The sequence below is a fragment of the Lissotriton vulgaris genome, chromosome 2_1 (assembly GCF_964263255.1).
Source record: "Lissotriton vulgaris chromosome 2_1, aLisVul1.2, whole genome shotgun sequence".
In the NCBI taxonomy this organism is placed as follows: Eukaryota; Metazoa; Chordata; class Amphibia; order Caudata; family Salamandridae; genus Lissotriton; species Lissotriton vulgaris.
Genome location: NC_141687.1, coordinates 1,018,802,823 through 1,018,824,704, shown reverse-complemented (window position 1 = coordinate 1,018,824,704; position 21,882 = coordinate 1,018,802,823). Strand labels below are relative to the sequence as shown.

At 46.2% G+C, this 21,882-nt stretch overlaps 1 protein-coding gene across 1 annotated transcript in view; it reads left to right on the top strand.

The window, feature by feature from the left end:
• Positions 1 to 21,882, top strand: part of PSMD14 (proteasome 26S subunit, non-ATPase 14) — a 532,244-nt gene that overhangs the window by 409,294 nt on the left and 101,068 nt on the right. The window contains exon 8 of the mRNA XM_086956618.1: positions 7,511 to 7,585. Coding sequence (XP_086812744.1) covers positions 7,511 to 7,585 — 75 coding nt within the window. The remainder of the gene's footprint in view (positions 1 to 7,510; positions 7,586 to 21,882) is intronic.

The window sequence follows — 21,882 nt, the reverse complement described above, 5'->3', positions numbered from 1 at the left end:
GAAAGTGAAAAAGAAGGCAAAGATGTTCTTGATCTGAATCAACAAGTCATAAGGAGATCTAAGCGTACTCAAGCATCTTGCAGAAGATACTGAGCACCTGAATGGTCTTACTATGTTAAGTGAAGCACTGAATGTCACTTTGGAAGCTCTGTTCAACGTGAATCCTGAACTTTTAGAACTCCCTTGAACTGCAAAGACATTACAAACTAGAGAATTCAGTTTGAAAAATAAAAACAAACTCAATACTGAACAAAGAAAAACTGTGAACTGTACCTAATAGATGTTTTTGTTTTAGTTATTTGTTTTACAGAAGACTAACCTAGGTCTGAGAAGAAAGTTACAGAAGAAATAGAGAGAACATTTTAGAAGAACACTGCGTAGGATTAAGGATTGTCTATTTAGAGAACTGAAATACGAAGATAAAATAAAAGCTACACCCACAAAGATCTACTAATCCTCTACAGCATGTTATTCAAATACAGACTCAGAATGATGTGATGCATTAGAAATAAGTGTAAATGCATTATGGGTATGGTTTTTGTAACAATAATAATAATGTCAATAGTACTAATAGGGTTTTACCTAACGCCTGATTCAGAGCCATCCAGCATGAATTCCACTAATGCATATGCACACAATATTAGGGATATCTTGTTCACTAAAGCATTTGTGAGTTACAAGAAAAACGATTATTCGACTAATGTATATTTTAGTCTAGTTCACGAATACACTAATACTATGGATGCCAAAGATGGTTATGGCTGTGCACACGTACCTACTCCTGCATCTGAGAAAGTTACATACTATCACATACCTTTTTCTTATGCAGTATCCTGTAGTATTTTGCTTTCACTAGTTTATTTACTAGGGCATTTCTAATGCTTTTATTCTAATTAATATTTAGTACTATCTAGAGTGCCTTTAATAGATAGCTTGAGTTTACACCCACAAGAAAAAATGATGGGCACAGCTTGGTATTATTTTTTTCCCATACACTGTATATAGCACAAAAGCTTACAAAAAAGAATCTAACATGTTTAATATGAGCTGTAGGAAAGGCATACATAATGGCTTTAGAAGATAGATATGTGGCAATGGCAAAAGCTACAGGTAGAAAGGTAGAAGTGTTTGAGAATGTATGGAAGAAAGAAGAAAACTAATTCAGAAGGAAGACTGGTTACCCTAAACTCAGACTAGACAGCCGAGCCAAAGGGAAAGTTTGCTTTAAGAAAAGGAGAACACCAAAAAGGGAAAGACACAAAGGGATAAATAGTTGTGAACACACATTCAAACCCCAGGAGGATCTTGGCAGATATTACACGTAGACAAAAATGCAATTCCAGGGGTTTATCACATTTGTGGACTAAACGCCTATTTCTTGCTACCTGCAGATTGGTAGGGAACTTGCTATGTAGGCATAGTAATTCCAAAGATGTCCCATCTTACAAGTTTAGATGCCTTAATTCTACCACCAGTACACAGACAGAAACGTAGCGCAGGGAATGGAACCGGTTTATTGGGAAATATATTTGGAGCTGTGATTCCACCTTTAGAATTGATCCTAAAGGATGGATGACAAGATCAGGAAGTTGGCAACTGTAGTTGCCAAAATTTCAATCAGGAGCTTTAATCTTGATAAATACTGAGCTAATTGCTATAAGGTCCATGGTTTTGCAGGTCCGTCTTCCTTTAGACATAATAATCGCAGAGAAGGAAGAAGTCTGACACATGCTGAAATTAATCTGCTGTGCATGCATACCAGGCGAAAGAAAGGAAATAGTTAAGCCAAGAACATTTTAGGTCTAGAACCCAAATTACATTAGTAGTAAACACCAAATTGCTATGAAAAGTTTGGAAGATGACTGAGCACCATTGGATATTGGTTTTCAACAGCTAATGCCAATAGTAATAGTAGGGCTGTACAAGAGGGATATGTGATTACCTGGTATTCTGAATGAGGACTATATGAAGTCACTAACCTTTAGGGGGATCAAAAGAAAAAGGCAAGACACATCTAATGATAAAAGTGCTTTGTAGAATTGAATTTGTATGTGAAACAAAATTGTGTGATTTAAAAATTATCAGAAGGGAGGGACTATGAAAAATAAATGTTAAAATCAAATTTCAACTTGCACACCATATTAGAATTTTGCCTTGAATGCATTTAAACCTTTGCAGAAATAATTTCACATAGAAAAAATAACATGTAGAAGAATTTGGCTGCTTTAACATTGTAAGAATCTCTTTAGATTACATGCGAACTCTGCTTAAAGAATTCATGAGTAATTGACATGTATGGTAAATGTGCTTGCTTCAAACGTGTATGAAAAAATAATGTGAAGGGAAAAAAAAGTAGTAGACTGTCATTTCTAATTTGCTTCAGTGCATAGGCCTAAACCATTCTTCTTTCAACTTTTGTTCACAGCTAAATAGACATTTATTTAGAATATCTTGCCGTGCACCAGCATCCTACTAAAGAATGTGATGACTTCAAGATTGTTCTTTGGCTTCATCACACCATATTAGATGACCCTGCTTTAACAATTAACTTTGCTGTGGATACATAATATGGAATGTTAGAATGAAGAATAATTTGGATATGCTTAACCAGGACATTGTCGATAGATTTGTTTCATTGCATTTGTTTATCCTTTTGTATTCTCAATGTGAATTTGAATGTAGTGAATAGATTAGGTAAGAAAGTCCTCATGAGAACTTTTCTCCATGTGTCCATATTTGCAACATTAAAGTTACTATGTACTGGCGTGAATGTTTACTGTAGGAATTGGGAAAAGAAGCAGCGGATGTTGTCGACGATGCCATCGAATGAGCGGTTTCCATTGGCTAAAAGCATCATACACCTACTTATTTTTGTTACATTATTGTGCATTTTTATACTATAATTGAGTTTCCCTAGTTGGAGAGGAAAAATAACCTTTTACTGAGACCCCTTTTGACTCTACTTCGAGAGAGAGTCCATTATTTAACCATCCTAAACCCCTTTCCCTGCTACTAGTTGCTGCAGGTTACTGCGGACTGTGACTTTACCTTCTTTTAATCAATCAGCCTTCTGATCAATGCTACTGCAATGATTATTTCTCTTTCACTGATTTAACTAATGGTTGCTACTGCAGCTGTTGGTAATTCGACTAAGTTACCATAACGACCCTTGATGGGAAGTTCAAGACTTTATCTATGCTCCTAAAATCTTGCTCATTTCTTGAAGGAACTCTTCATAGGTTTTCTATTAGGGTAGGTTACGCTCTTTTAGCTAGTCTAGTGACAACATTCCGTTATAGAACACACTGTCTGGTTTATGCTGTCTCTAATCAACCTTTTTCTCAATATTTCTGTAATTTGGACTAACTGGAATAAAGATGACAAAATCAAACTAACTCCTTAAAGAATAAAGGTTTTTTAAACTTCTTCAACTTCTCATTGACAGAAATTATAGAACCTGACAGTTTAAGCTATTTAGTACTTTTGCTTTTTATCCTTGCTCCATTTGCAACATGGTGGCAAAGGTCCATCCAACCTGTCAAGCTCCTTCAGGATTCTGAGGGTCCAAGCTATTAGTTGGGGTGTTAGGTTTAATACCCAAGTTTTGCCAGTCCTTGGGCGCTAACACGGGTATTGCCGTTTGATGTCATTGAAGGCCTATCCCGTGTCCCTACTTAGCATCATACCTGAAAGACCCTTCTTCTGTAGCCTTATCTCATATAATAGTTGTAACATATGTTAAACATCACAGACATTACCTGTACAAAACAAAGAATCTTTTAATTCTGGGATGAACTTCTACAAATATTCACATGCATAGTAACCAGTAATACCAAGCTCAACATGTTCAGCAGCTGTCCTGGCTCCTTCAAACTTCTTTGCTACATATGTTTCCGTTTTCCACATTGTCTTTTTCCAACTCAGTCCTTCTCACACTCCCTCCAAAAGCCCTGTGAAGCTGTAATCTTAGATGGGGAAGAGTGTGTTTTTGTGGCCATGTTTCATCAGTCCTATAAGCTCTGTCTTTCCTTGTGTGGAAGGGTGGTGAGGCAGCTGAACTCAGTGCATACCCCTAGCCACTTGCCAGCCATCACTAAAATGATTTTTCTGTGCACATCCTATTATTGAATCACTTTTACCTGTGACTTTTCCACACCCATTTAAAATTAGTAAACTACCGAGACGTCTCCACAGCGTACTGGGACGCAAACACACTATACAAGAGGACGCCATCGTAGTCTCCCTAGACGCCCGAATGGCCTTCAACACGGTTGAGTGGCTTTTCTGATTTGCTGTCCTCGTGAAGTTCGGGTTCGGGCCTAAATTCTGTGCCTGGGTATAACTGCTCTACGCTGCTCCCCTCGCACATGTAGTAGCTAGCGGACATATATCCAAAGAGTTCCCCCTGCACCGCAGCACTTGGCAGGGTTGCCCGCTGTCCCCACTCCTGTTCGCCCTCATCCTGGAACCCCTGGCGGCCTGGGTGCGACAGGCCCCAGTCGTTCGCAGACTCCGCTGGACAGAGAGCTAAGAGGACCGGATTTCCTTATATGCTGACGATGTCCTCTTTTACCTGGCCTCTCCTAAACAATCTCTTACATGTTTGTTGGACATTTGTGACTCGTATAGCAGACATTCAGGATACACAATCAATTTGACCAAATCCGTGATGTAGATCTTGAGGGGATCTCCACCAGCACTCTCGGCTAGATGTCCTAGAACTCTGGCGGGGGACACTTTTAAGTATTTGGGAATCCGTATCACCCAGGGATCCTAATGACTCTAAACCTCCAAGCTCCTTTCCGTAGACTACAAATGGACACAAGATACTGGCAAACACTCCCACTAACTTTGATAGGGAAGACGACCCTTTTTAAGATGATGGCACTGCAGAGATTTTTATATGCCCTCCAAAACACCCTTTTCTTGGTCGCTCAATCCTACTTCCGCCCCAATTGATGCAGAAGTCACAAAACTCCTGTGGAATAATAAGCCACTGCGTATAGCTATGGCAAAGTTATTACGTACCTGCTACGATGGCGGTATAGCACTCCCAAGTATCTAAGTATACTACTGGGCGTCCCAATTGACTGTTCTTAATCACTAGCTCCTTGTCCCACATACAGACCCGGCCTACGGCCTTGACAGATTAGAACTAGAACTGGGCGAGGAGGGCATGTACCAGGCACTTTATAACAAGACTCTGACCCCGACAAACCCAACGAACCACGTGCTCCAAGTATGCCACATTGTGCGCAAAAAATTAGGGTGGCATGCTAAGATAACACAAGCAACACCCCTCTGGATCACGGATAAATTAGGCAGATTGGGCTGGAGCAAAGGCTTCAAACACTGGGACGACATAGGGATATCTAAGGTAGGGCACCTCTGGGCGCGGGGAACGATGATCCCCTTTGAACAGCTTCAGAAACAATGCGAGATGGCACCAATGGAACTGTTCTGCTACCATCAGATCAAACACACATTAGAGGCAGCGATCCCCACGGGCACCACTCCGCCTGAGGCCTCGCCGTTGTAGGATAGACTACTAACGGGCCATATGACAACAAAGGCGATCTCCATGACATACCGTAAGATTATCAACAACATGCCGGACCCCATGAAATGGGGGGAGGAGATGGGAGAACTGGATGACACTGACTGGCAAGAAGCGCTTGTTTCGCCCAGAGAAGTGGCGATCACGTTTAAACTGCAATTAGTACAGCTCAAAATACTCCATAGAATATACTATACCAGAACCACACTTCACAAAATAGGAAAAGCTCCTACCCAGCTCTGCCTGCGACAATATGGAGCGATCCGTACCTTCTTCCACACACTCTGGGAGTGTCCCATCCTACAGTCTTACTGGAAATTCATCATGAAAGCCACACTACCTCCTGCACCGAAGCTGTCATAATGTTACTGATGCTAAAGTATGTACTAATATGAATGCAAATGCAACGTGTATCTACGGATATGCTGATCATGGGACAAGATGCCTGACGTGTGATGATACTTATTATGAAGAACCTGAATGATGTAAATGTACCATTTTTATGTTTATTAAACAGAAAAAAAACTTTAAACTAGTGGAAATGTGGGTTCTTTGGATGTACATTTGACATCACCTAGCTGAATGCGAGCCAGGAGCGCATATAGTGGAAATATTAAATGAGGGAAGCTAAAACACTATTGATCTACTAAAGTATAGAACGCTATTGCAGCTCCTAATTGGCCAAGAGCTGGTGTGCAGTGCAACTTCACTTCCTCTGTTCAACAGCACCAAAATGAGAGAGCCTGCAAAAACCATATTTCTGTCGGGAAAAGGTGGTGAAAGCTTTATCTTTAGAAGTCCTGCACTCCTTTGCTGTGAAATCCTCTGAAACTGCTTGTAGGTCGCAACTAGCCTGCCTCTGTACCTCAAGTACAACAAATTAAAAATGTTTCCTTACTATACAGTTAGCAATTATGTATACGTACCATTTTAAATAGAATCAGCACGGGGCCCAAATTTGCTCCGTTGAATACCATGCACACATATTCACAAGGTGTATCATCACTCTAATATATATACATTTAATAATGTGTAGACGGCTCAGTGCTCTGTGATAAGTGCTAAACTTTAAAACATTTTTTACAGGTATAAAAACAAGCTGCATATTCAATCATATTGGAAAAAAATCAGTTCAGTTGATTTCTGTATTTTGTGGATTATTAGTAAGTAATTGAAGTGTATCTGTTTCTACATTTCTATCCAACTAAGCAGGTCAGTTGGTCTCATCAGTATGAACTAGCACATTCTAACTGAGCCACATTTCAGTTGCAGGGTTACTGCCCCAAACAAATTTATTTTGCTTCGTGATGTCAAAATAGGGTAAAGCTGCACCCGTTCTTAAAGATGCCAATAACTATTGATTCGAAAATGGAGAAACCGACTTCTGGGACTAAATCACGAGTCTGTTTATCGAATGAAACGCAACAGATTTGGTTCCCCAGTTTGACTCCATTGAAGTATCTTGCCTTATGTCAATAATTGAGAAAAAGAACAGATGCTTAGGTTGCAATATGAAGGATTAATGGTGGATACATGTAATTTCTAATTGAGTCCCAAAGAACCAATTTTGGACTGTTCTGTATGTTACCCAGGTTCTGTACTCCTTTAAGGGTGTGCCTTGTTTTCTTTACTCCACATCTGTCACCACGCAGACCACTCACTGTTCCATCGGATATTCCAACTCAGGCCATGCCACCTTAGGAATCATGTCTTTTTCCCTCTGTGTTCTGCCTTCACCTTCCTTCTTTACTTGGCTTATCCACCAAGGCACATCATGCATCTCATGCCCATAGTTCTAAAAGAACATAATTTCTAGGCCCAGCTAGCACTTCCCCTAATTCTTGAATATAGGTTTATGCTTCTATACATAACATATTTAAGGATTTACGTTGTATGCAGTTCATCTTGTAATTACATTTATATGTTTAAATAAATATTTTAATGTGCTTTTAGGCACTTATTCATGGATTGAATCGACATTATTATTCCATCACAATCAACTACAGGAAGAATGAGCTTGAACAGAAGGTATGTTTGACATTTCTTCTTACTTGTTCTGAAATGCTATTAGGACAGATTAGTTAAGTGGTGCACAATATACTGATCATACTATTTACTCAGTTTTAATGTTTAACAACCTCTCACTATTTATGTTCTGTAAAACGTTTACCCAATTGCAAACTAATATCTGTACTATTTAAATCAGAATTCCAATCAATATACTCTGAATTGCCAATAGTCTTTAGTCCTTTAAGAGAATGAAAACCCTGTGGGTTCTGTTTTAGGCCTTGTCTACTATATCGCGCATGCGCTATCTGTTTTGAGACTTGGAGCCCACACATAGCTTACCATTAGTTGGCATCATTGTCACTCCCATTAGCTTGCTTCTTATTCGTTAGCTGGTGTGGGTTTTACTTCATCTTTGTGAATCTGTCCCTCCCCCTAGACAAGGACCTTTTACTTGGTTCCTTTCTTTGCTTACTTTTCTTGAGCTACTGTTTTTATTCTTTAATCACTGCATCAGAGTGTATGTGTTGCGTTATTACTCCCTAGGGGCATCCTCACCCCCTATCCGTTATACGCTACCCCTCATGCTTCTTCCCCCATGATGCTTTCTCACCCTGTGTTCTTTTCCATGTTGCTCTGTCTTTTCTGTTTGCTTCCCCGGCTCCACCTGCCTCTCTCGGTTTAACTCCCTCCCTGCACTCTCGTAGTTGTTTCCGCCCACATGCACCACTCATGGGGCTTTCCTTTACCTCCTGTTGCTTCCCCACCTCCAGCCTCTCGATGCTTCCCCACCTCCAGCCTCTCGATGCTTCCCCACCTCCAGCCTCTCGATGCTTCCCCACCTCCAGCCTCTCGATGATTCCCCACCTCAAGCCTCTCGATGCTTCCCCATACATACTCTCGGTTTCTTCCCCACCCTTTTTGAACTGCCTCCACCTTCCATGTTGCTTCCACTACCCATACTGCTTCCGCCCTTCCAGCTTGCACAAATTATTTTCGTTTTGTTTACCAATCCAATTCTGAACTGTGTTAGAAATTGGGTTATTAGTTGAGAGGGGTGTGGGCCCCATTCAAGAAAGGTACACGATTCTTGTCCAGTTAAACCAGAAAATTCACTAACTACACCTGTGCTTAATCTTCTAGTAGCTTGGCACAAAAGCAGTCAGGCTTAACTTGGAGGCGATGTGTAATGCAGAACTAAAACAGTCATAAAGTGAAAACCGGACACCAGAAAAATCCCACACCAATTTAGACAGATAAAGAAAATTTTTATAAACAAAATGACATAAAAAAAAATCCAATAAGTTGAACCGGAGATGTGATTATTTAACACCTTGACTGCTAGCGGTTTTCCCGCTGTGTGCTGGGATTTCCAAAATTCTGAGTTACATGACGAGCTCAGCTCGTCATCAGCACACGCCACCCGTGGGTGATGACGAGCTGAGCTCGTCATCAGCATCGAAGGGGTTAAAAAAAAATACAATTGAGAAATAACGCCAAATAGCACAAAGCACCACTCGCGTTCATCTGTTAGCGCTGGACTAGGTCAAAGTAAAAAATGGAGGCCAAATGCGTTGGAGTGTGGTTCATCCCGTTGGAATGTTTACCTCCCAACTTAGTCTAGTTTTCACATGAGAAACTCTCAACAGCAGGGTTGTTAGCAGTCAGGCTGCAGGCTGATTCTGGGGAGGGTTGCCAACGGAGGGTTTCTGAAGCCCCAGCCTAATTCAGAACCTTGTGTTGGTATTGCAGTCATCACTGGTAGGCAATCAGAAGTTCGTATTGGTGGGAAATATGGGATGGGTGTTTTTGACACGGAGAGCTCTGGTCGGTGAAGTGGAGGGTCTGTGTCCAGGAAGGTTACTTCGGAAGTCAGATGCAAGTCCTGTATTGGCCTCAATGAGGTATGCTCAATCTGCAAGAAGACCTAGGATTGTTCTTTTGTACCTGAGGAGCCCAGAACCTCTGCTTTTTCAACTGGAGTCCAGTTCTTGCAGCTTTAGGGTTGGAAGATTACACTCTAACACCAGTCAAGGGTCCAAAAATTGGTGGTGGGGCGAACTTCTTGGGTTTTAGGCTCGCTCCAGCAGAGGCCAGCTGCCTGGTTTAGGCAGGTCAGGTTGTTCCTGGTCAACTGGACAGTTGCTGTGAAGCCTCTGGAATCATGCTGTGTCCTTTGAACTCAACAGGAGATCAGCCAACTGACCCTTGGAGCCATTTTTGTGGTCCTGGGTAGAACCCAGCAGCAGGTCCGTAATTCCTTCTTCAGACAGTAGGGCTGTCCTCCTTTTGAGTTTCGTCAGGTTCAGGAGTGTGCAGTTGAAAGGTTCTGAGAATGACACTTTTATATCCAGTGTCAGCCTTTGTGTGAGGGACACCTCCTTTGTCTAACCCTAAACTGGGTTTGGTCAGTTCTTCCCTTTATCTTGGTTTTGTCTCCTATTTGTAAAGGAAACAAAGGACTGGCAGGCAGGCCGAGGTGTAGGCTGCATTTGCCATTGACAGGATTGGCATCTTCAGAAGTCAGGAAGGTGCTCCGTACAGCCTTCAGACTACCCTTTGAAGCTAAGGAAGGGCTGAGTACAACCCCAAGCCCATCCTCATCAGAAGAGGAAAACCCTTCTCCACACCTAAGGCCCTTTTGTCCCCTTTCTGGAAGGAATACATATCAAACCACATTAGAGCCATTAACAGTCATGTGACTGGACGCATGCAAAAAGGCAAATATTTGTTTGTTTGTTTTGGGTAGTAAAATTTCCTTAATTTGGCACTTTTTTAGAATAGTAATTTAATATCGGACTTTACCATTAGAAAGGATGGTACAGTACAATTAAAATGAGTGGAAGTATCTTTGTAGCTATTCCCAAACTGAAATTATCACTTATTAAATGTAATAAGCTAACCCAGTGTGAGAACTAGCCTTGCTGCAGTGAAAAACAAACTTCGGGGTTTTCACTGCCAGGACATGTAAAAGTTAAGTACACATCTCCTACATTTTAAAATCCATGAACCCTTTATTCTGATTCTTAGGGGCCTACCTTCGGGCTGACTTATTTGTATTGAAATGATAGCCTTATGCCTGGCAAAGGGTTTATTTTGCCTCGTTGAAATTGCAGTTTAAAACATTTTTTACAGTGCTACTTTAGTGGTGTTCCAGTGAGTGCTGCAGCCAACTTGCAGCATTTTATTTACAGGCCCTGGGATTTAAAAGTAAATTAAATGTGCCAATCGGTTATACCCATTTTACCATGTTTGAAAGGCAGATTATAAGCACTTTACAACTGTTAGCATGAGTAAAGTGTGCAGAATCCTAATGATAACAAAAAGAGATTCAGCTAAAGTTAGGGTAGTGAAGCCAAACAACTGGGGCAATACAATGCAAGACGGTAATTTCCGACAGTAAGCAAAAAAAAAGTGTCAAGTTTTAGGCATGTGCATAATTAATGCATGTAATACAAAATGACGCTGCCAAGTCATAGGCTATTATTTCTCTTTTTGTTTTTAGCCATGCTGCACAACATTAGGGATGCTGTATAGCATGACTAAAAACATTAGCAAGCCATCGGGTCTCGAAGGCGTGACCTATTGGCTAACCAGGGCATGTTACACAAACCTTGAGTTTCAGAGTTTTGCGAAAACTACATTCTTCAGCAAAAGAGCACGTTTGAACACTGAGTAGGCCCAGAGTGCTTTAAACGGAGGTTAAATCACTTTAAAACCGGTGCCTCCAACAAATATGTTGAGCGAAACCAGTAATTGACAAGCAGATAGTTTAGAGACATTTAGAGACCCAGTATTTTATTTGGAAGGTTTGGAGCTGAACTGCACTCCACTCCAGGAACAACATGTAGGAAGCTTTGCTTCTTATCTCAACACTCGCAGCTAGATCAATCAGTAGCATAACTCCACACACAGGTGTGCATGACAGTATTGGACCTATTGCACAACCAGTCATCATGGCAGCATCTTGATTGGTTGTGCTGCAAAAGTCTGTGCAGCCGGGTCCCTGTGTGTCCATGAGGCTGGGGAAGAAGAATGCAGGATTGTTGAGTGCAGGAATCTGGATGCAAGTTTGGAATTCTGAGCTTTCTCAGGAACCAAAAAGTGTAGGAGTCATAGTGGGAGTGTCGCTAAGCCTAGGTCTAATTGGCTTTGAGGATGGAATGGGTGTGGAATGCCCTCCCTGCCAGGCAGTGCTCTTTCCTTCCGAGGGCTAAACCTAGTGTCCTTTAGTATTTCTATAGCATATGGGGGTCCTTTCTTTGATAAAGATGGCCATTCCTGGTATCTGACATATTGTATGCATGTCAAGTCCTAAATATGACCACTCCTGCCATATTGGTGAAGTTTCGTTCTGTAATGGTAGTCAGAACTGGCATAACAGTGCCCAATTAAGGTATATTTTGGGTATCCTTTGTTTAATCATGGCTAGCCGCGACTCATTACGGCTATCCTTAATGAATTGTGGGAATCCTTGGCCTATTATTGGCTGTCTCTGGGAAAATTAAATCATTTCTGACATTGTTTGCTCCCTTTGCATTGTGGTGTTTATTCCTAGCATAAGAATGTTGGCCATCCTTGGTTTACTTTAGGAATTCTTCGCACTATAGTGACCACTTCTCACATAATGGCCATGTTTGGCAACTTGTCAACATCTTTGAGAGTATCGTTGCCATTCCTGGCAAGCAGTGTTTAATACTTGGACATGTAAGGCAGAAACGGTTATATCTGAAAGAAACACGTTAGTGTTAGATTCCTTACCTTAGAATATCCCCAGGCGTCAGTCTGGATCCGGAAACTTTTGCGTAGCAGTACCCCTGCGCGTCGGTAGGCGTCGTCTGCAGGCGTCCCCTGCGGCTCCGCGTCCGTCGTCGGCGTCGTGCGCCGTGATGACGTCGCTGGAGTATATAGACGCCGCCTCCGCGCGCTGACGTCAGTTCTTCTTTTTTCCGCGCCAGTGGACGCAGATCTGAAGAGCAGTACTCCGGTCTTTTGACCAAGTTTTTCGATTGTTATCTCTCTAATTGTGCCATAGGATGCCTGGGTTCAAGCACTGTGATGACTGTGAGCGCACGATGTCGGTCACAGACCATCACCGCCTCTGTCTCCGGTGTCTGGGCCCCGACCACGACGTGGACTCCTGTGTCGACTGCCGGGCCCTCACCAACAAGGCTAGGCGGGAGCGGTCCCGCAAGCTACTGGAGCTCCGGGTGTCGGCCCCACGTCGGTCCGGCCGGAGGTCGAGAGAGCGTTCGAGGGAGCGGTCGCGGAGCCGCGCCGAGCGTTCCGGAAGTCGACACCACTCGTCAGGCTCATCAGGTAAGAAGCACAAGAAGTCGGGGCGTCGTCATCGTACCCCTGAATCCCCCTGACGCTCGCGCGACGCGGCCGGGGGCTCGGGTGACCTCAACCCCACGGCTCCGCGAGAGTCGCCGGCGCGGCCTGCCTCATACCCTCCGGTCCCTGGGCACGGCGCGACGCCTGAGGAGATCGAGGCGTTCCTCATGGCCATGAGGGCACTCGCTTCTCCGACGGGGCCTACGGCGCCTTCGGGCCCAGTGCTACCGTCTGGGGGCCCTGGCGGTTCGGGTGTCCCTGCCTCGGCGCCGTCGGGTGCTCCGGCGCCGCCGACGGCTCCGACCCCGGCGCTGCAAGGGCCTTCGGGATCGGCGCCGGCTGGTCTTCCGGCCTCCCCGGCGCCGTTGCCATCGGGGTTACCCCCGACGCCGCCCCCGCGCGGCGCCGGTTCTCCGGTGCCGGCTCCGGCCGGCGGCGGGGTTCCGGCGCCGGCTCCGGGCGGCGCCGTCCCCTTACCTTCACCGACGCCGGGCGCGGCGCCGGACGGGCGTCGCTCGACGCCGGTCCCGGCGCCGATGGGGCCCATGAACCCCGAGGAGCCGGTCTACATCGTTGACTCCGAATACGGAGAGGATGAAGAGTTCGGTGAAGGTTGGGAGGGGTCCGAGGACCCTCTGTCACGCGAGTGCCAGTATGACCCGGACTGGACAGGTGACTTGGGGGATGCCAGTGGTTTGGACGACTCTCCTAACCCTGGTTTGATCTCTCCTCCAACCGTGGCATCGGTGGAGGGAGCTGCATATTCAGTGGTGCTGATGAGGGCTGCCAAGGCCTTACACCTTGAGCTCCCCGTCGCGGCCGTGAGGCCTAACATCCTCACTGAGGTCTTCAAACCGCAGTCATGCCCACAGGAGCCGCTGCTGCCGTTTAATGAAGCCTTATCAGACGTTCTGTTGGGCACGTGGTCCAGGCCCGCTTAAGGTGCGCCTGTTGATCGGAACGTGGCCAGGCGCCACCGTCCTTGTCCGGACGACCCCAAGTTCCTGTCTACCCACCCCACTCCTGAGAGTCTGGTGATCCAGGCCTCGACCTCCCAGTCCGCATTCCCGTCGGCCCAGCCCGACCGGGAATCCAAGAGGTATGACCAGTTTGGAAAGAAGGTCTTCTCGTCCATTAGTTTGGGCCTGCGGTCTTGCAACACCGCTTGCCTCTTGGGCCGCTACACCCACTCTGTGAGGGATACGGTCGCGGAACTGCTGCCAGAATGCCCCATGGAGGTGCGGGCGAAACTCGGTCAGGCTGTGGCTGAGGGCCGAGATGCAGCGAAATATTCGATACGGTGTGGTCTTGATACGACCGACTCGCTGGGCAGAGCTATGTCAACGACAGTGGCGATTCGTCGCCACGCCTGGCTGAGATCCGCCAACTTTTCGGCTGATGTCCAGAATACACTGATGGACATGCCGTTTGATGGCTGTCACCTGTTCGGTGACAAGGCGGACCACGCGCTGGAACGCTTCAAGGACTCCAGGGTCACGGCCAAGTCCTTGGGTCTCTCGACCCAGCGTCAGCAAACGGGTTCGTTTCGTCCCTTTCGATGTCAAGGAATGGGCGCCCCCACACGTGCTGCCAGCCACGCGCCGCAACAATCCTTTCAACGCGGTGGCGGCCGTGGAAACCGCTGTGGCGGCGGTCGGGGACAACGGCGGGGTCAGACCACACCTCCCCCCGCAGCATCTGCCTCAAAATCCTCCTAGTCCGTGCTTCCGGCCCCATGTGACGCCAGTGGATGGCAGGGTTCGCCATCACCACGCTCACTGGCGCACGATCACTTCGGACAGGTGGGTGCTGCAAATCGTCCGAAGGGGCTACTCCCTCCCCTTCGAGACAACTCCTCCAGCCATGCCACCGCAGAACCACCGTGTGTCGGGGGACCACTTGACACTTCTGCAGGAGGAAGTTACGGCCCTCTTGGCCAAGGGGGCCATCGAGCGCGTTCCTGGGCCAGAAGTAGGGCGTGGTTGCTATTCCCACTACTTTCTGGTGCCCAAGAAGGACAAGGGGGGCCTACGTCCTATCTTGGATCTAAGGAACGTCAACGGCTTCCTCCGGAAGGAGAAGTTCAAGATGTTGACGTTAGCTCAGGTCTTGGCTGCTCTAGACCCACAAGACTGGATGGTAGCGTTGGACTTGCAGGATGCCTATTTTCACATCCCCGTCCTGCCGGCCCACCGGCGTTACCTGCGGTTCACGGTAGGCCTGGAGCACTTTCAGTTTATCGTGCTTCCCTTCGGCCTTACCAGCGCCCCACGGGTGTTCACAAAGGTGATGGCGGTGGTCGCAGCCCATCTGCGCAGGTTGGGGGTTTCAGTCTTCCCCTACCTAGACGACTGGTTGTTGAAGGCGGGCTCGCCCCAAACAGTCGTCCACCACAGATGACGGCAGACCTCTTGCACGACCTGGGGTTCTCCATCAATGTGCCGAAATCACACCTGTGTCCCTCTCAAAAGCTCCTTTTCATCGGAGCGGTTCTGGACTCGGCGCAGTTTCGGGTTTATCCTCCGGAACGGCGGGTCCGGGATATTCAGGCTTTGATTCCCATCTTTCAGCCGCTATCCCGGGTTTCGGTCAGGTTGACGCTGCTGCTGCTGGGACTGATGGCTTCCTGCATCCTTCTGGTGCATCACGCCCGGTGGCGGATGCGGGCTCTGCAGTGGGACCTGAAGTTTCAGTGGGCCCGGCATCAGGGCAACTTGTCCGACCACGTCTTGATCTCGGAGGGCACTGCGAGACAACTGCAGTGGTGGCTTACGGACCGCGATTGGGTCAGAGGCAGATCCCTCTCTCTTCCCCAACCGGAGCACGTTGTCGTGACGGACGCGTCCCTCCAGGGCTGGGGTGGCCACTTGGGAGAGGCAGAGATCAGAGGCATCTGGTCTCCGGCGGAGTCCCGGCTCCATATCAACCTGTTGGAGCTGCGGGCGATTCGTCTGGCACTGAAGGCATTCCTCCCCTTTGTCAACGGGAGTGTAGTGCAGGTGTTCACCGACAACACCACCGCCATGTGGTACTGCAACAAACAGGGCGGAGTGGGGTCGTGGACCCTTTGCCAGGAGGCTCTGCGCCTCTGGCAATGGCTGGAACGTCAGGGCGTGACTCTGACGGTTCAACACCTGGCAGGTTCCCTGAACGCCAGGGCGGACGAACTCAGCCGTCGGTGCTCGATGGATCACGAATGGCGTCTGAACTCGGACGTGGCGCGAGGCATCTTTCTGCAATGGGGAGAGCCTTGATTAGATCTATTCGCCACAGAAGAGAACGCGCAATGTCATCAGTTCTGCGCGTTGGAGTTTCCAAGACGGCACTCGCACGGCGACGCCTTTCGGCGCGAGTGGAGTTGCGGTCTGTTATACGCCTTTCCGCCTATACCACTTCTGCCCAGAGTGCTGAAGAAGATCAGGCGCGACCGGGCCCAAGTTATCCTTGTGGCTCCGGACTGGGCTCGAAGGTACTGGTATCCCGAGCTACTCAGCATGTCAGTCGGTCCCCCGATCCGCCTGCCCCTTCAGGAGGACCTTCTGTCGCAGCAGCAGGGGACGGTCCTCCACCCGAACCTGTCCAGTCTCCACCTCCATGCTTGGAGATTGAGCGGCGGCAGTTGAGGCCATTTGACTTGCCTCCTGAAGTCTGTGATGTTATTCTGGCAGCCAGGCGTCCCTCCACTAAGTCGGTATACGCCTGTCGGTGGAACAGATTTGTGGCATGGTGCACAGCAAAGGCTGTGGATCCTCTTTCTGCCCCTCTTTCGGAGGTTCTTCTGTTTCGTCTTTCTCTTGCCCAGCAGGGCTCTGCTCTGGGCACTATCAAGGGCTACCTTTCTGCCCTTTCAGCCTTCTTGAGGCTTCCTGATCAGCCTTCTTTGTTCAAATCCCCGATTGTAACTCGATTCTTGAAGGGCATCACTCACATGTTTCCACCTGTTCCGTTTGTGATGCCCCAGTGGTATTTGAACCTGGTTCTAACCTTTCTGATGTGCGCTCCCTTTGAGCCCCTTCATTCTTGTCCTCTCCGTCTCCTGACTTTAAAGACGGCTTTCCTGGTTGCCATCACCTCTGCCAGGAGGGTGAGTGAGCTCCAGGCTCTTTCTGTCCAACCTCCTTTCCTGTCCATTCATCCTGACAAGGTGGTTCTGAGGACTAGACCTTCTTTCCTGCCCAAGGTTGTTTCGGCCTTTCACATCGGGCAGTCCATCACCCTCCCTTCCTTCTTCCCGCCTCCGCATCCTTCAAAGGATGAAGAGCGGCTCCATCGTCTGGACCCAAAACGTGCGCTTTCATTTTACATGGATCGCACTCGCCAGTTCCGGGTGGATGACCAACTGTTTGTTGGCTACGTGGGTGCGAAGAAGGGACGGGCGGTTTGTAAACGAACCATCTCTCGATGGGTCGTCCTCTGCATCAAAGCGTGCTACTCTTTGGCTCGGAAGGAGCCTCCTGTTGGGCTGAGAGCCCATTCCACTCGGGCCACGGCGGCTACTACTGCCCTGGGCCGGGGAGTCCCCTTGCAGGACATTTGCCAAGCGGCTACGTGGGCCTCGCTGCACACCTTTGCGAGGCACTACTGCCTGGACAGTCAAGTCCGGAGGGATGGCTTCTTTGGCCGTTCTGTCCTCCAGGACTTTCTGGTGTAGTTTTGTATTGGTTCGCAGACCCACCACCGGGGTTGGTATTGCTGGGGTATGTATTCTAAGGTAAGGAATCTAACACTAACGTGTTTCTTTCAGATGAACAAGTTACTTACCTTCGGTAACGATATATCTGTAAGAAACATTAGTTAGTGTTAGATTCCTTACCGAACCCACCCATCCTCCCCGTTCTGCGAACTGATACCTAGGGTTAAGGACATCCCTTTCAGGGCCCTAGTTTTACATGGCACCAGTGTTGGTTCTCTCATGGCTCTGCGTCTCCTGGCGCGGAAAAGCTGTGTGCAAAGAACTGACGTCAGCGCACGGAGGCGGCGTCTATATACTCCAGCGACGTCATCACGGCGCACGACGCCGACGACGGACGCGGAGCCGCAGGGGACGCCTGCAGACGACGCCTACCGACGCGCAGGGGTACTGCTACGCAAAAGTTTCCGGATCCAGACAGACGCCTGGGGATATTCTAAGGTAAGGAATCTAACACTAACTAATGTTTCTTACAGATATATCGTTACCGAAGGTAAGTAACTTGTTCTGCAAGGAAGTTCTATATGTGTGTCCTTAATGAAAATGCCAATCTGGTGTTTGTCAGCCAAACAGTTCTGAGGCATTTTTAGTGTGTATTTTTACCACCTATGAAAAGCTCGTATTTGCTAGCAAAATACTTTTATTTTCAAAAACAATTAAACTGTTGTTTGGAGACAAAATGATTGCATTTCTTTTATATAATTAGTGTTGATAGATGAATGGTATTTCATTCTAAGTGAGTAAGACTTATTGCTGATATTTCCTTGGTTACAGAAGGAACTTGACACTGTCTGTGTTATTTCATTATTCTTTTTGTATTGCTAAAGCTTTTTATGGCTGTTAGAAATGGAGTCTTCAGTTGGCAGTCGGTATGTACCCTGTCAAAGTAGGAACCCTCACTCTAGTCAGGGTAAGTTACACAGCTAAGATAACCCCTGCTCACCCCCTTGGTAGCTTGGCATGAGCAGTCAGGGTTATCTCAGTGGGAATGTGTAAAGTATTTGTGTGTGTGTGTGTGTGTGTGTGTGTGTGTGTATATATATATATATCAAAACAAAACTCTTTCAGGCATAGAGTGACGCATAAAGTATGCAAAAAAGGAGAGAACTCTGGGTAGTTCTCAAGTTTAGGTGGAAAGTGGCTCCTGTTAGAGCACTCTCAACACCAGCGACACTTTAGATCTGCTTACCTCAAATGTCTGTTTTTCTATCAAAGTCTTTAAGCATAGGATTAGCACAGTGCCATCCACGCCGAGATACAAAAGGACAAAGTATTTTGCCATTTCTACAGCAAAGTCTTTAAGCATAGGACTTGCAGTGCTGCCCTTGCCGGGCTGTAAAATGACAAAAGCCATTTATCACTCCAGGCACAGTATTACAGCTTTGAATTGGTAAAATATTAACTCAAGCCAACCTGAAATGAGTAAAAGCAACCCCTGACGCAGTGTTTTACCCTAATTAGAGCTCTTCAGAGAGGTATAGCTTTGTCCAGACACAAGGGAGCACCCAGTATAAGTCAAAACAAAACCCTTTCAGGCATATAGTGACGCATAAATTATGCAAAAAAAAGAGAGAACTCTGGGTAGTTCTCAAGTTTAGGTGGAAAGCAGCTCCTGTTAGAGCACTCTCAACACCAGCGACACTCTAGATCTGCTCACCTCAAATGTCTGTTTTACAAGACAGCTCCAATGATAACCTATGGGAAAGCTAGTTCTTGCCGTAGGGAAAAAAGAAATGAGCAGTATTTGCCTATTTGGACATGTAAAACACAACAGCATATGTCCTACCTTTTAAATTCACTGCACCCTGCCCATGGGGCTGCCTTGGGCCTACCTTAAAGGTGACTTATATGTAGTAAAATTGAAGGTTTGGGCCTGGGAAGTGGGTGCACTAGTCAGGTCGAAATTACAGTTTAAATCTGCTCACACAGACATTGCAGTGGCAGGCCTGAGACATATTTACAGGGCTACTCACGTGGGTGGCATAATCAGTGCAGCAGCCCACTAGTAGTATTTAATTTACGGGCCCTGGCCACGCATAGTACTCTTTACTATTAAATTAAATATGCCAACCATGGACAAACCAATTACCATTACCTTTTATATAGGATGCTCTTGCACCTTAGTAATGGACAGCAGTGGTAAAATGCCCCGAGTCATAAAACTAGTGAAAACGAAATGCAGAAAAATTGGAAGGCAAAAAGTGTGGGTATAGTCCTGCAAAAAGTGCCAGGTCTAACAATGACATTCTGGCTAATAACACTGTGTTATGCACTGGCAGTAGGTGGCAGTCACTACCGGTAATCTTGCAATTAGAAGCTACTAATATGTAAATCTTGTCGATGTACTTACTATTGTAAGAGCAAGAATGTTTCCTAGAAACTTAGGTTGATTGTCAGTGACCCCAAGTAATTCTTCTTACATAAAAATAGGAGAAGCTCTGCTCAAGGGTATATTTTAAATAAATATAAATAGCTCAGTGACAGTCAACACTATGTAATGATGGTTCAGCAGTACATTGATACAACATTTTTGAATTTGCCTAACCTGTGCACCAAATCTGGCAATTGCTTGGTGTAGTAAGCTAAAGTCCAGCATGCCAATTTTTGTGCAAAACTGTGTAAAGGAAAAAAAAGTGATGGGGATGGTGGTGAAGAAAGATGCTTCCACATTGTAATTCCAATACTCAAAATAACTACAACAAATCTGACATGAAGGAAAACCGTTTGTTATGGTGTATAACTGTTCAGTAATTTTCTGAGATATAAACATTTAAAAAAAATGTCTAATGTGCTTTATAGGCTTAACCGTTTTGTATATCTGTGCTGTTTGGGATTCACAAACTATTTCCAGATCATGAAATTAAAAAAAAGTTATGTTTGTACGAGGAAGCCATTTTTCCCTGACCACAGGCCACAGTAGGAGGACCCTCAACCCCCCTCTCTCAATATCAAGTAATAGATTTTTATTTTTATGATTCGAAGGATTATTGGACCCTATTAGGGATTTGCAGAACCCCAACACCTAACATGGTGTCTGGTGTCTTCGATACAGAGACAGTTAGCACAGACCCCAAGCCCCAATAGGTGTCAGAAAAGGTTTTGCAGATCCAGAGCATTCTTTGTGCCAGTGTATTGCAAACACCAGGAGAAGTTTCTCCAACCCATGCTTCACCAGCACTTATTCAACCATATGAAGTTGGAACCATAAACTTCCAAAAGGGGCAACTTGGGTCAGAAAAGCGTATCTTGCACCACAGTACTCGAACAGGATACTTAACCTGGATTTGCAAATCATAAAATGCGAAGAATTAATAAAGGGCAAGTGCTATGGTCCAACCCTGTTAGCACAGCAGGTGATGGTTGCCTGTAGCGGGTTGGGTGTAGGCCAGGTCTTGATAAAAGGCCATTCACAGAGGGGGTTGGAAACAGTGGCGTAGGAAGGGGGGGCAGTAGGTGCGGACCGCCCCAGGTGTCATCACTGAGGAAGATGACAAAATGGCAAAAATGTGTTTTAAACACATATTTTTGTCAAGCTGGAGATGACTAGAAATCTTCCGCACCGGCTACCACCTGACCTTGCTACGCCACTGGTTAGAAATTAAGTACATCACAAAAAACTGTGAAATTCACTTAAAACACAGTTAAAAACTAATTATGCTTCTGACTCAAATGAGCACAACCTCTGAAACTCAGCAGTTATGGCTACCAATACCCGCAACTCATAACCTAACAAGCACTGACTGCCCCCCTGCCCAAGTTGCCAGCAAACAGAAACAAACATTTACAATGCAATGTTCTCGGCATTATTAAAGGTAGAGCTATTGGCATTGCTCATGACATTTTTTTTCATTTTTAAATAAAACATAAATAAATGGTATTGTCATTTACAATGGCAATAGGTGAGCATTAGAGAGTAGTTCGCGGACACAGAGCCACACATACAGAAAGCCACACACACACCGAAAAGCCACACACACACACACACACACACACACACACACACACACACAGCCACACACACACAGAGCCACACACACACGCACACACACACACACACAGAGCCACACACACACAGAGCCACACACACAGAGCCACACACACACAGAGCCACACACACACAGAGCCACACACACACACAGAGCCACACACACACAGAGCCACACACACACACACAGAGCCACACACACACACAGAGCCACACACACACACAGAGCCACACACACACACACACAGAGCCACACACAGAGCCACACGCACACACACAGAGAGCCACACGCACACACACACAGAG